The 15,850-nt window shown below is 37.5% G+C and overlaps 1 protein-coding gene across 2 annotated transcripts in view; it reads left to right on the plus strand.

Annotated features, from left to right (window-relative positions):
• RPS6KA3 (ribosomal protein S6 kinase A3) overlaps positions 1-15,850 on the plus strand; it is an 84,102-nt gene that overhangs the window by 53,698 nt on the left and 14,554 nt on the right. The window contains exons 10-16 of one of the 2 annotated variants that reach the window (XM_075775060.1): positions 1,813-1,883; positions 5,999-6,087; positions 6,360-6,424; positions 6,524-6,626; positions 7,103-7,227; positions 11,298-11,423; positions 13,213-13,302. In XM_075775060.1, the coding sequence (XP_075631175.1) occupies positions 1,813-1,883; positions 5,999-6,087; positions 6,360-6,424; positions 6,524-6,626; positions 7,103-7,227; positions 11,298-11,423; positions 13,213-13,302 (669 nt within the window). The remainder of the gene's footprint in view (positions 1-1,812; positions 1,884-5,998; positions 6,088-6,359; positions 6,425-6,523; positions 6,627-7,102; positions 7,228-11,297; positions 11,424-13,212; positions 13,303-15,850) is intronic. The other variant, XM_075775070.1, reaches the window with a different exon arrangement.

Consider the following 15,850-nt stretch of genomic DNA (forward strand, 5'->3'; position numbering starts at 1 on the left):
GATGGAACAGGAGTTATACCATAGAAAGGGAGACTAGAAAGATATCTTAACAAATTGTTTGGCCTTTTTTCTCCTGCTGCTAGACATTAAGTATGTTTAAACCATCCTTGAGAAGTATATTCAAATTTGTCCTTTAAAACAGTGACTGTTTTAAGGGATGCCAGACATCTGAAAACATTCATTTAAAGTTTTCAGAAGCATTATGTATTTGTTGAGATACTCTCCTGCTGAAATAAAAGATGATAACTAGGGAAGGCCAATGTTGGCTTATTCTTAAAGCAGTATTGGCCTATTGATGTTCAAATATAGTATTTGGCATGGTGGGGGACAAAGAATATATATGCTGAGTTGTTTATACAAGTGTCTCTGCTTGTGAAAAATAGGAGCTTGCTAGAGAAACTTTTCATCTACACTTGCTTGAAATAAAACATGCAGCACTACAAATTTACCTTTAACATTTTTTTTGCAAGTGCAATTTGTGAAGATCATTCTAAACTATAAAACAGCAAAAGGTGAATTTTTTTAACAGTTTTGGCTTATGCCTCTCACATCTTACTGACAATTGTCTTAAGAAGTGTTAAAGTTAAAAGTATGGGTTTTTTCATGTGGTGGCATTATATTAAATTTAAAATTTTAAATATAAGTTTATATGTAAAAAATAATATTTAGAGTAAAAAGTATCTACTAGTAGTGAAGTTCACAGCTTTTGTTCTCTAAGTACTTTATAGTGTAATAAGAAATTAAAAATTTAATTTAATAGGAGTTTTAAATAATGCTGTTAGTGCAGCTTGATGCTCTTATTGTGTATGTAAGAATACTACAGTCACACAATAGTCACTCAAGTTATCCAAGTACATTTTTAATGCTTAGAAGGCTGTATGTTTGGGTCATACCAGAAAAGAGAGGAATAGAGGATACCTTGTGTTCAGGATGACTTAAGTTTGTATAAACTGTTCAGAGAGTTTCTTTATAATTATTTTAATCTTGACAGCTTTAAGTCTATGCCATGAAATTTCCTTAAACTAAATTGTTTCGCAATTCTTAAACCAAAAATCATGATTTCTGTCTCAGTGTTGGCTGCCATGACTGCTGCCAGACTGCTTTCACTACCTCACTTAAATCTGATATCCCTGCAGTATACTGCAGATCAGCGGAAGTCCCTTTATATTTATCTATTTTTACTCAGTCACTTTCAGAACAAATCAGTATTTTAACAGTGTCTGTTGCCTACTACCAGGCACTGTAGAATGTGCATGCACGTACTGTGTAGCTCTTACATGTTCCTTCAGGCTTTATTTCCACTGTATGCATATAGTAACCACTTTTCATCATGCATGTCTTTGTCAATCAACTAACCTTTTTCCCCTTTCCAATGAAGGTTATGTATATGCCAATTTTTAAAATTTTGACCTTTTTAAATATCTCTGCATGAGGAGAAATTGTCACTAACTTTTGAAAGATGAATCTTTTTCCCTACCCCCATCCTCTTGAAAACTAAGGTACAGTTGTATAGATCAAGTCTTCCAAGAATAAACTTGTTAGGCAGAGTTGAAACACAGAACATTATAGTCTAAATTGTTCAGATAAAAGCATGTTAAGCAAGGTATCAATATAGGAAAATATTTTGCAGCTTTAAAAATGGCAAAGGCTGCTTGATGTTCATAGTAATTTAAACTGTACAATGAGAAGTTGTTTTGCACAGACTTGGTTGTTAACATGCATGAATTTTGGAAGGTTAAGATGCTAAGTAGTTTTGTCAAAAACTAGATTTTGTCCAGGTAATGTAATTGATGAAAGTTTTACTCTATACAGTTTGAAATGCTCACTGGTACTCTACCTTTCCAAGGGAAAGACAGAAAAGAAACCATGACTATGATTCTCAAGTGAGTACACTCTTATTTATATATCTCATCAGGTATTCTACAGGGATGCCCTCCGGGCTGCAATATCTAATTTCTACTCTTCCCTCATTTCCAAAGGTACTGGTAAATCCTCACTCCCTATTCCATACTATTAATTCCCTTTGCCGCCTATCTAATTTGCATTTCTATTCCTCCCCCATACCAGGTACAAAGAATTTCATAGCAGCTCTTTAATCTGTAATAATAACTTCTCCAACCATACGATCTTTCCCATCTTATTTTCATAATATTTTTAACTTTCTTATCCTTTTTGATAACCTGTGCATTTTTTCCGTGTTCTTTTTTGTTTTAGTTTTTTTTGAGAAAGTATTTTCTCTCCTTGTCCTTCTCTATCTTACCAGCTCCTCACCCCACTTCTTTATATTACTGGTGCTGCCAACAACTTGCTTCCCTGATACTTCCCCTATTTGCTAAAGTGCACCTTCCCTTATGTACTCTCCTTTGACTTGCCCAAGCTCCAATTTTCCCCTATGCTATTTCCAGTATAGGTTTTGCATTAGCTATATTGTGGAAATTGCTTTCCTTCATGCAGTTAACATTCTTGGTTTTGCTAATGAAGACCTGGTTTTCGTTTATTCCTTGCTGATCCCCTACATATTCTCTGAACTAATACAACCTGTGACATAATTGTCCCGCTTTTGGGACTGTAGCTTAACGCTGTGCAAACAACTCTGTTTCCTCATGTCATAGTTTCACTTCTCTGTTTCCAGCCATTTTTTACTAACACCATTTTTTTCCCATGGAAGCTCATAAGACTATTTTAATTTTCTTATTTGTTTTCTGCATCATTATTGTTCTTAGTCCTGTTACCACTTGTCTGCCTATATATTGAAGCCAGCATTTCTTTTGCACCAACAGCCTGTTTCAAAAAGTAAATATATGAAATTCATATTTTTTCTAAGTTATTTGAATGTGAAAACTGCTAGAAAAGATAAACTCATTCTTTTTCTTGTTTTTTGCTTTCATAATGCATACGAGTTATGTTATTCTTTGCCTTATTTTTCCTCCTCATCTTATATTTGCAAATGTATTTAGTGGTGCTAATTTCTGCTGCTGCCTCAACATCATGCCAATTCAAATCTTCATGTTGTGATTATTGAATGCCTTTAACTAAAAGGTTCTATCTATTCACAGCAAGTGTAAACTCCTTCTGAGCACCTCCTATTTACAAGAAGCTAGTCTGAGATAGTTCTGCTGCACTCTCACTTATTTCAGGAGCCATGTGGTTTTTTTCTATCCATGTCTCACGAGTCACATCTTTCTCTTCTCTGCCTGCATGTGACTGCACTCTGTTCCTCAACAATCTTTCCACTGTTGCTACAAAAATCTTCTGTATTCAGCTGCAATGTAGAGTATCCTCCTTGCATCTCCCCAGTTAATTGACATTCATAATTACTTTCAGATTTCATCTGAGCATGTATCTCTCATTCCCTTTCCAACTTCTTTCTTTTCTCACCTTCTAGTGTTTGTAATTGTTACTAGTTTCAGGGTGCTGCACAAAAAAATGTGGTATGAAGTAAAGAAATTTCACCTCTGTTTTAATGTTCTGTGCATTTATGATTATTACATAAATATAAATCTATTTTGCTGTTGGTAGTATGAACAGCTGAAAAACAGGAGATACTTTAAAGTCTTTTCTGATAAGTTCACATTTTTTGTCTGGCCCCATAAGAATGGCAATATGTTTTCTTTTTATTTTCTATATACTAGTAAATGTACCATATTTCTCCTTAAATTTTTCATAAAACTGTTTAAAAAGAACAGGTGGACATACAAATTCATATTGTCATAGTGTATCTGTTAAGATATATTGCTTTTCTTACCTTCTGTTCCTGAAAGTCCACAGAAAATGTTTTCTTCTTACAACACGTGTTTTCCTGGGCTCTTTATTTCTCATAAATATTTCTCTTGTCATGTTACCAAGACAAGTTTTTGTTTATTCTTGTGTGTTTTACCTAAACCTGATAAACTCTGCAATTTGAAGAAATCATAGAGTGCAGCAATAAAGTTGGGTTTTTTACTGAAGAGGTATACCTTCATATAAAATTTTGTCATTGTCCATCAAGAATGTCAGAAAAAAATTGCTGTCACTCATGTAGTTGTATAACCTAGGAACTCTGAGGACCTGGTGATCACTTTTTCTTCTGCTGTGTCACGTGGCCAGTAAAGGGTTTTATGAAAGGTGCTCCTTCATGATGGAAAGGAAGCAACAACAGGCTTACACTCTGTGGTTTGCACAAGGGCCTCCACTCCACTGTGCACTGCAGTACATACCAGTCCTCTAGAATTTCTTCATATTTTCTGTTCATTGAGTCACTTCTCTGTAAGATTAATTGCAGTTTTGGTTTTGGCCTGGTTTTAGATTTTTCTAAGCAGTTGACCCCTCATGCTGAACCTCCAGGGCTGCATCCTGCTGTTGGAGCTGTTTTGGATTATAACAGGACAAAGATTTCCACCCACTCCAGCACAGTCCTGTCATACTTAGTTGCCTGTCCTCTGTCCTTCAATAACACTGTGAATGATATTATTGTGCTTCTGCAGACAATGTGTTCCTTGCTTTCTTCTTACAGCTTAGCTCTCTGATACTTTGCTATGAGTAGAAATGACATCAAGTGAACATGCAATGAAATCACTGCATATAAAGTGCATGAGTAAGAATTCAGCTGCTAGTGGTGCATGGCAATCAGGGAAGTGTTGGAGGGCCCACTGCCCATTCCTCCACTCAGTTGTTGGTCTTGATGTGCCAGTAGTATGTTACTGAAGAGCCCAAAGAAGGCAAAGTTTTTCAGACTTCCCCCCCATCCCCATGCTTGTTTAATGCAGAAAGGAATGGAAAAATTAGTAAATTCTAGTTTTAAAGTAATGAATAGTGAATCAATGGCAATGTGTATGCACTTGCTGAAGTGACAGCAGGACTTTTTACAAGGGCATGTAGTGATAGGACAAGGGGTAATGACTTTAAGCTGAAAGAGGGTTGATTTAGATTAGATATAAGGAAGAAATTCTTTACTGTTAGAGTAGTGAGGCACTGGAACAGGTTGCCCAGAGAGGTTGTGGATGCCCCATCCCTGGCAGTGTTCAAGGCCAGATTGGATGGGGCTTTGGGCAACCTGGTCTAGTGGAGGGTGTCTCTGCCTATGGCAGGGGGGTTGGCACTAGATCATCTTTGAGGTCCCTTCCGACCCAAACCATTCTGTGATTCTAGAAATCATGTATTCTGCTTGAAACAGAGAGAAAGCTTGTGTCATGGATTGTTACGGAAAAATAAAAGCTACAGCTTGAATGAGTGATGGAAAGGAGGGAATTACATCCATCTTTACCACTATCATGGTAAAAGTGACACCTAGTAACAGTGAGAGGATGGAAGCTCAACATTAAATGGGGAGGAGAAAAATATGTTGAGGATTACAAAACAAAATTAAATGACAGAACTACAAAAACTTAAATCTAAAAATTCAAGACTGGCAAGTTGGGAAGTAATATTTCAAATGTACTGAGGGGAGCATAAAAGAAAGAAAGGAATGATTTTTTTTTTCTCTTTTTTTACCTGCTAATCTTGCAAGATCTGTCCTACCTTAATTCAATTTCTATCTTCTAACTTAGGTTTCCTGTTGTTTTGCTTGAGTGTTCTTGGTGTATGTGATACTGTGGTAGTTTTCTTACCCCTTCTAAAATGTCTTTTATCTTGCTGTCAGAATGGATTTTCTTGTTTGATGTCATTTGGTAATAACTCAACTTAAAAGTGGATCAAAACATATTACAAAAATTTACAAGTTTGTAATCTGTTATCTTATGACTATTCTTTTCTACATTTTTTTACCACTTCTTCCTCTACTTCAGTTCCTGAGTCAATACTGAAAATACTATACTACTCGAAACAGAGGGGAAAAAAAAAAAGAAATTACACTTTTACATGACTGACAGCACTTTTGCTCTGTTTCTGATGTCTGAAGGCAATTCCTCTGTGATGCTATTTTGTTTCATATGGATTTGTTGAATGACAAAGGAAAGGGCTAATGCAGAGTTAATTTTTACCTAAATATGTTTGTATACTATTAATTATTTTTGTTCTGTAGGGCCAAACTTGGAATGCCCCAGTTCTTGAGTCCTGAAGCACAGAGTCTTCTGCGAATGCTCTTCAAAAGAAACCCAGCAAACAGATTAGGTAAAGTGTTTAGCAGAATATTTTAAATTTTATTATAATATTGATAACATCAATCACTAAACTGACTGAATAAGTTTACAGTTTCTTGTGTAAAATAGGCTTTGAAATAAGAGCATAGTTTGCCTGTTTGTTCTTCTAATGAACAAAATATTATAATTTCTGCTATTCATATGTCTAAAATTAATGCAGAAGAAATAAGAAATATAATTTTGCTTGTCATTCTTTTGACCAAGAAGAAAATAATTCGCAGACATTTTTCTTCTTTATAAAAGGAGCGGGTCCAGATGGAGTTGAAGAAATTAAGAGGCATGCGTTCTTTTCCAAAATAGATTGGAATGTGAGTATCTACTACAAAGTTAAATCAGTAAATTTCTTAGTTAATTGTTTGATGGTGTCATATAACTTTTTAATTCACTCGCCTCTGCCTTCTCTTCAGAAATTGTACAGGAGAGAAATTCATCCCCCTTTCAAACCTGCAACTGGCAGACCTGAAGATACGTTTTATTTTGACCCTGAGTTTACAGCAAAAACTCCAAAAGGTAAAAAGAGAAGAATTAAACAATTTACATATTAAAAAATCAGAGACATTGTTCCCGTTCAGCTTATGTAAAGTATCTTGTTCTTCCACATGTTGCTGGACTAAATGAATGCTCACAGACAAGTAGTCCACAGTTTATAAAAGTTTTTGTGTTTTGGTGTAATTGTATCACGAGGGACAACTAAGTTGTCCTATGTTACATAAGTTCAATTTTATTTAAGTCATCTCTTTTTTTTTTAAATTCAAAAAGATTCTTCATGTCTGTGTCTCCTTAAAGGCTGTATTCTATGGCTTCATTTAATTCATGATGGTGACAGTTCAGTAATTATTTGTATTTTGGTCCTCAGAAACACTTTCTGCAAATTCCAGTTTCTGTGTACTTTATAGAATAAAGCTGTAGTTTACTCTTCAGAGTAGATTTAATCTCATGTCTACATTTTTAAAACTCTGCTTGTAAGTAGACGATGTGTTTTTCAGATTCACCTGGTATCCCACCTAGTGCTAATGCACATCAACTTTTTCGGGGATTTAGTTTTGTAGCTATTGCATCAGATGATGAAAGCCAAGCAATGCAGACAGTTGGAGTGCATTCAATTGTCCAGGTGAGTACATCTGCTTTAAAAAAAAAAAAAAAAAAGTCAATAAAGCAGTATTGGCCTCTCTAGGTAGAGGGATTGTTTCCTTCATCACAGAATGAAGTACCATGACAAAGTCATCATCAGCTTTATACAAGAAAAGTACAGACCAGATTATTTTATCCAAACAAAACCTCTGAAGGTGCAGGACCTGTTTAATTACTGAGCAGCCACAGGCGTGAATAGGCTTCAACCCTTCTACCATCTGTACTGTAATAACTCTTTAATATCACAGACTGGTAGGGGATAGAAAGGACATCTGGAGATTAGTCCAACCCCTCCAATAAAGCAGGTTCACCTAGAGGAGATTGCACAGGATTGTGTCCAGGCAGGTCTCCAGAGAAGGAGACTCCACAACCTCTCCGGGCAGCCTGTTCCAGTGCTCAGTCACCCTCACAGTGAAGAAGTTTTTCCTCATGTTCACATGGAACTTCCTGTGTTCCAGGTTGTGCCCATTGCCCCTTGTCCTGTCACTCGGCACCACTGAAAAGAGTCTGGCCCCTTCCTCTTGACATCCACCCTTTAGATATTTATAAGCGTTGATGAGATCCCCTCTCAGTCTTCTCCAGGCTAACCAGACCCAGCTCTCTCAGCCTTTCCTCATGAGGGAGATGCTCCAGTCCCCTCATCATCCTTGTAGCCCTCTGCTGGACTCTCTCCAGTAGTTCCCTGTCTGTCCTGAACTGGGGAGCCCAGAACTGGACACAGAACTCCAGATGTGGCCTCACCAGGGCAGAGTAGAGGGGGAGGATAACCTCCCTCGACTTGCTGGCCAAGCTCTTCTTAATGCACCCCAGGATACCGTTGTCCTTCTTGACCACAAGGGCACATTGCTGGCTCATGGATAACGTGTTGTCCACCAGGACTTTCCGGTCCTTCTCCACAGAGCTGCTTCCCAGTAGGTCAACCCCTAACCTGTACTGATGCTTGGGGTTATTCCTTCATAGGTGCAGGACCCTACACTTGCCCATATTAAATTTCATAGGGCTCCTCTCTGCCCAATTCCCTAGCTTTTCCAGGTCTTGCTGAAGGACAGCACAGCCTTCTGGTGTATCGGCCACTCCTTCCAGTTTTGTATCATCAGCAAACTTGCTGAGGGTATGCTCTGTCCCTTCATCAAGGTCATTGATGAATGTGTTGAACAGGACTGGACCAAGTACTAACCCCTGGGGCGCACTGCTAGCTACAGGCCTCCAACTAGACTCTGCGCCACTTATCACAACCCTCTGAGCTCTTCCATTCAGCCAGTTCTCAATCCACCTCACTGTCCACTCATCTAACCCACACTTCCTAAACATACCTATGAGGATATTATGGAAGACAGTGTCAAAAACTTTATTGAATTCAATGTAGACAACATTCACTGCTCTCCTCTCATCTACCCAGCCAGTCATGCCATCATAGAAGACTATGAGATTGGTCAAGCATGATTTCCGCTTGGTGAATCCATGCTGACCACTCCTGATAACTTTCTTTTCCTCCACATGCTTAGAGATGGCATTCAGAATGAGCTGTTCCATCACCTTTCCAGGGATGGAGGTGAGGCTGACTGGCTTGTAGTCATTGTGACACTGGCTTTCCTCCAGTCCTCAGACACCTCTGTTCTCCATGACCTTTCAAAGATGATGGAGAGTGGCTAAGCAATAATATCTGCTAGCTCCCTCAGCACTCGTGGGTGCATCCTATCGGGGCCCATGGATTTGTGGGTGTTGATGTTCTCTAATCTGATCCTCAACCAAGGGAAAGTCTTCCTTTCATAAGACTCCTCCAGGGTCTGGGATTCCTGAGGGCCAGCCTTAGCAGTAAAGACTGAAGCAAAGGCAGCATTCAGTAACTCCACCTTCTCTGTATTCTCCATCACCAGAGCACCCACCTCATTCAGCAGCGGGCCCACATTTTTCCCTAGTCTCCCTTTTGCTACAGATGTACTTGAAGAAGCCCTTCTTGTTGTCCTTGACATCCCTTGCCAGATTTAATTCCAAGTGGGCCTTAGCCTTCCTCGTTGCATCCCACATGACATCCTTGTGTCTAAATTGGAGAGGTATGGCTTTGATGGATGTACCAATCAGTGGATAAGGAGTTGGCTGGCTGGTCGCACTCAAGGGGTTGTGGTCAACGACTTGATATCAAAATGGAGATCGATGACAGGTGGCGTTCCTTAGGGGCTGGTATTGGGACTGGCACTGGTTAGCATCTTCGGCAACGTGGACGGTGGGATCGAGTGCACCCTCAGCAAGTTTCCCAACGACACCAAGCTGTGTGGTGTGATCGACATTCTGGATGGAAGGGATGCCATCCAGAGGGACCTTGACAGGCTGGAGAGGTGGGCCTGTGTGAACCGCATGAAGTTTAACAAGGCCAAATGCAAGGTCCTGCACGTGGGTCAGCGCAATCCCAAGCACAAATACAGGCTGGGCGAGGAATGGATTGAAAGCATCCCCGAGGAGAAGGACTTGGCGGTGTTGGTTGATGAAAAGCTCGACATGAGCCGGCAATGTGCGCTTGCAGCCCTGAAAGCCAACCATGTCCTGGGCTGCATCAAAAGAAGCATGACCAGCAGGTTGAGGGAGGTGATTCTGCCCCTCTACTCTGCTTTTGTGAGACCCCACCTGGGGTACTGCATCCAGTTCTAGGGGCCCCAACATAAGAAGGACATGGAGCTGTTGGAGTGGGTCATGAAGATGTTCAGAGGGCTGGAGCACCTCTCCTCTAAGCTTTGCTTGGGTGTGATTTTTGTGTGAGACAAGAAAAGTAGACCTCATGCTAAAGGGGGGAGAGGCATGCCATGCCTCCTTATGACGCTGAGGTCGTTCTTAAAAGCATGCTTCAACACTGGTTGCATGTTTGCAACCAGTGGGGAAAAAAGCAGTTGCATGTACAGGAAAGAAAACTGGAAAACCTCTGCAGAAATTTTATTTCTACCTTCTCTTTCTGCTTGTAATAATTCTGATTACTGAGAAAGACAGAGTCGTGAAAAACCAGATGGTGATCTAAATTGTGTTGAAAACTTCTTATTGGTGTATAAGTAGGAATAAAAAGGTATGCTGTATGATTTGGTTTGTTTGTATTTTCACTGCAAGGATATTTTGCAAATGTCAGGAAAATTTTTAAAAAACAGTTATTCACAAGATGAATAGCTCTTGTATTTCTTTAATCTTCTTATGTCTAGAATAGTCGTAACATGCTTTGTGCACATTACCTGTTTCATGTGTAAGAAACCATTAAACTTCAAGGGATTTTAGATCCTTTTTTATTCTGAAGAAACTGTCTGATTTGGTATATGGGTCAGAATTGACTTCTGGTCCTGAAATCTTGGTAAAAGATTCTACAAGCTTTTCTGTGCTCCTTCTTTCCCACATAGTTTTCTGGATGAAATTCTTTCTCTTTGTATATGGTTTCCTTCTCTTGTAAAAGTCTGTTTCTCTGCCACCTTTCCTCTGTGTCCCTCAACCACTTCCTCACTCCTATTTCCTCTTTCTGTACTGCAGGATACCCAGATGGTTTCCTGCAAATACTTTGCATCCTTTGCACAACCTCCTTATACTAGAACACCATTTCCTTCCCTTACAAGAGTGAACATTTGTCCTTCTTTCAGCTTTCTATTTCTGTGAATGGATTTTTAACTGCCATTCCATGCGATTTCCAGTTAATCTGATTCGCTTCAGTATGTCTGAATTTTCCAGCTGGCATCCATCTATTCAGATAATACAAACAGTGATGCTTTTTTGCCATTATTTTATCATGTAGTCTTCTGAACTACTTTGTTTTGGAGATTCTATCTTTAATAAATCAGTAACCAGCAACATCATGTTGTCAGTTTCTAAAATATACTGTGCATTAGTTACAATATGTCTAGTATATAATTTATCTCATACTAATACCAAACAGAAGGTAGTGGCTATTTAGGCCACTTTTACCTAGTACAGCCATCAGTTTAAAATCTGAAGCAAATCAGTGGGAATTCAAAAACTTATTCTTAATATAAAGGTCAGTTATATATTTAGAATATTCATTAATTGATAATGTTATTTTGGTAGCAGTTGCACAGGAACAGTATTCAATTTACTGATGGATATGAAGTAAAGGAAGATATCGGAGTTGGGTCGTACTCTATCTGCAAGAGATGTATTCATAAAGCTTCAAACATGGAATATGCTGTAAAGGTAATTACTTTGTTACAGAACACCAAGTCTTGTCAGGTCTTATCATCATAGACGTGGGGCATCATTAATTTATTTGCCATAAAGAACGTAGCAAATTTTCTTAATTTTTGTAGTATAAAAAGATTTTAGATGCAAATATGAAGTTACTAATCAACCAAACAGAATATTTACTGGCAGATATTTATATAGAATTGCTATGGAGGTTGTTATCTGTATGCTGGTTTGGGTGGTGAAAAGCAGTCTTCAGTCTTTGAAACACCTGTGTAATTACAGTAAAAGGGATGGGAGTTACATGACTGCTTCTAGAAGGAAATGTACTATGAAATGCTTACATGACCTTCCATCACTCTTTAAAAATGTGATCAATTACTTTTATTTAAACATAGTTACATATGGGGGGTTTGCTTCCAAAGTAGATTCATAAATTATTAGATAGCCAGGAGTTCAGAACACTGTTTGTCTGGTACACCTTCCAAAATAAACATCAGCTCTTTGCTTGCTAGTTTTTTAAACAAGATTTCTAATGTTGTTTTTATGTTACTCTATTGGGCTTTCTAGCACTTCTTTGAAGGCATTAAATTCTTAGTTGAAATCAGCAGAGTTCCCAGGAGTAGAATGATAAGTTTATCTTTTTGTCTTTCTGTGTAACACTGTGCAGCTGAATGGTTACTATGAAAGCAGGAGTACAGATTAGCAGACTTTAAAAGCAAAAAAAAAAAAAAAAAAAAAAAATCTTGTACTGTGAGACAGTTCTCTATTTGAATTTTTGAACAGTTTACTACCTAAATATGTAAAATGTGAAGAATTATGTTTCGCTGTATCCTTGTACGCAGATTGTCCACTGAAAACCCTCCAGTTTCCATTTGGTAGTTACATACTTGTTATTCTGGTTCTGGCCAGGAACAGATTTGACTTCTGTGCTTGCAATTTGAAGTAATTTCTTGAAACTGGAAGAAAGTACTGGCATAGCTGTTAATTCTCTAAGCCATAACTTTTATTGTGAGGATCGCCTCGCTTTTCTGCTGCCTCTGTTGTGGCTTTTTCCCTTCAAGGAATCGTGAAAAAAGAATAAAGTGATCAGTGTCCAGTGTGTTAAGGAGGTGCTGGTAGCAGTAAGAGTTTTAGGATGTCAGGAGGAAGAAGGGGTAAGACAGAGATGGAGAAAACATTAGAGGAAATTCCACGGTTCAGAACAAGAGAAAAAAAGGAAAAGAATAAGAATACATTTTAAGAAGGGCAAAACAATATTTTGCTTGTTTGCACAGGGACAACTTCAGAGCCTGACAGCAAGCCTCCAGAGATTCAAATGAACTTTCATAATGGAATGCTTGTCTGAGTTAACTCTGAGAATTTTTTTCCTTTTTCTTATTTTTGATTCCCTTACTCTTCTGCTTTGTCTTTTGCTGCACTAAATATTTTTTTTTGAGAATAGCTTTGTGAAAATCAGTTCATTAGCATCGTCAAACCAGTATCTTGTGTCAAATTAAGAACTCCCTATCTTATTAAATGGTGGGTGACAGAAGTCTTACCTACTAAACAGCCTTGCATTATTTATCACAGCCTGAGGGATCAGATCACTTATGCTCCAAAACTGTTTTCAACCGAGTGATTTTTTTCATGTTTTTCCAATGTTTTTTGCTTTGCCTTGCTGTTCCAATTTAAAAAAAAAAACCCTTTACCAACAACAATAAAAAGTGCATATCTGTTTATGCTAGTAAGCACACCAAAGTGTTACACTATATAACATCCACAAAAAGAATTACGCCTATGTATCTATTTGCTCTTATAGATCATTGACAAAAGTAAAAGAGATCCAACAGAGGAGATTGAAATCCTGCTGCGCTATGGACAGCATCCAAACATTATTACCCTAAAAGATGTAAGTAGTGTGTTAAAGACATCCTTTAGTGTATTATAATTGCATATCAATTTCTAATTTAAGAGATGACAAACTACATGTTTCAGATTTATGTTACTGTTTTTCAGTATTTAAAAATAAAACAATGTCCTAATGCAGTTTATTCAACAAAGTAATTTTTTTTACTGAGCTGTCTCATTGTCATTTTTTAAAGATGGTCATATTTTGGTACAACATAATCCAAAGCAGTCATATATTCATCCTTCATAAATCCTAGTACAGGAATAATTCATTTAACGTTGGCTGTATTTTTAAAGGAACAAGCAAGTTTTTTGGTTTCTTGGTTAACTTTGAATCTACTTTTGTTTACATTAGTCAAAAGCAATTTTAAAATGCATTATTACATAATTGAAGACTCACTGTTTGCGATAGCACAAGACCCAGAATAATTTTCATGGACAGTAATGAGTGTTACTCAGTAGCAGACAAAATCTTTTCATATCCATGGTCATAACTTTTCTTTACCTAGTATCTTTATCTGGTCTTTGTATGGAAGATTATCTAGCTTTTTTTTTTCTTGTATTATTTTCTCTGACTATGGAAACACTTTGACCATAAAAAGCAAAGAATAACATAAGTTGGGAGGTAGAGGTTTTTCATAGTGAACAGCAGATTCTGATCATCTAACAGAAAAAGAAAATTGGCTTTCTCTCCTTGATTATGCATTAAAGAGGATTAATAATTAAAAAGGCATATGCTTAATGACTTTCTTAGTCTGCAAGAAAGTATTCTGGTCCCCAAAACTAAACCTCAAGCAAAACAGCTAACCATTTCCAGGAAGCTGAGCTCAGCTGAAGGGAGACTCAGACATTTTGAAGTCATTAAAACAGTAGCTCGTAAATATGAGATGAGTACTACAGAACTCTGCCTAAAAGTGTTCTCCTCCTATAATCTGTCTTTATCAATATCACATCATTTGGCCCCTTCTTGGGAGAAAAAAGGAAGTCAGATATACAAGGGAGCCCACCATGGAGCTTACCTTCTTGCAAGCTAGATACCATAATTGCAGTCCCAATTTCTGTTTGTTCTGCTTCATGTGGTTGGGCAATGAAGTTACCTGAAAGCAACCGTCCTAACATGGAACCTGCACCAGCATTCAGGTTGCTTTTAGTGCTGCATGCTAGGTTTATATATTAGTTTAATTCATGATAGAGGTTATGTTATTTAAACAGGAAGACAAACATAAGGAATGTGAGTACTTACCTGAATTTAAACATTATGAATATTTTTCACTGAGAGCAGAGAAACCCAGGCAGCCTTGAAAAGTTGCCACATATGCTGAATCGTTCCACCTTGTCATTAATTCTTCATCATCCTCAGTCATCTTCCAGTAGGAGCAATCTTTCATTCACACCAACAGTAATACACAAATAGCAAAAGGAGACTACAAAAAAAAAAAAAAAAGCCTTAAGTGCATAGAGAAAGAGAAGACAGTAGGCTGTAATTCTTACTTATTGCTACTTCAGATCAATTCCTCAAGCCCAGTTTATGGAAGTATGTCCAGTGTAAGGAAAGAGGTATAGTGTTCATATGTATTAGAGACTTGTATAATATCCACTACTGTAAAAAATTAACATTATTTTATCTTTTCATTGTCCTAATATAGATGTGTGGGGCAGATTACTTGCATATCCCACAGTATAGTGGTGTGCTATTACAGCTTTCAGAGGAAAGGAGGAGTAGTTGGCCTTCAGGCCTCAAACTCATCAAGAGCAACATGTATTGTTATACAAATAAAACTCAATGTAGATTTGACTCAATTTTTCATTCAGTTCCACACCAAAATTTAAATCTTTCTGTTTTGAAATGCCAAAATAAAATGTTTCAGCATTTAAGTGCATGTCTTTGGAAATTACTATTCTGCAAGAAATAATTTCTTTCTTTCATCATATTTCAAGAATAAATGCAGTAATATTTGAATTTAGCTTAGGATGGAAATTTTCATTCTTGCTCGGCCTTTTTATATAATTTAATTCTTAAGGTGTTTGAATTGAAACAATGGATATTCAAAAGACTAAATTCTTTCTGCAATGCACAGTCCTCTGGGGTTTTTCCTTCTGATTGTTATCAGTGGTCTTTTTCGGTTACACAGTATATAAACAAAAGAAGGAGCTATATTGTGCTAAATCAGATGTCCTTCTTATCCAATATCCTGCCTCTGACAGTGGCCATTAGTGGATGCCTAGGAAACAGTGTAAGAATGGAGGAAGCACACAGCTTCCAACAAACCATTACCTAGAAACTTCCTGTACCAGACCATTATATGTATTTTACCCTTTTTTACCTATTAGTTACTGTTCTGTAACAGAACTTTTGTCCTGTTTTATTTAAAGCATTGGCTGAAGAATGTTTTCAGAAGTATTTTAGAAACCTGAATACAGCATATCCAGTCTCCCTGTCCAAGTGCTTATTTATGCTTCAAAAAAATCTCCTAATACATATGTGAGATCTTATTTCACTTTGCAAAAAACACGCTCTCTTTCTCCATTACCTTATATTTTGTTCCTGA

This window comes from Balearica regulorum, chromosome 1 (genome assembly GCF_011004875.1).
Source record: "Balearica regulorum gibbericeps isolate bBalReg1 chromosome 1, bBalReg1.pri, whole genome shotgun sequence".
Classification (NCBI taxonomy): Eukaryota; Metazoa; Chordata; class Aves; order Gruiformes; family Gruidae; genus Balearica; species Balearica regulorum.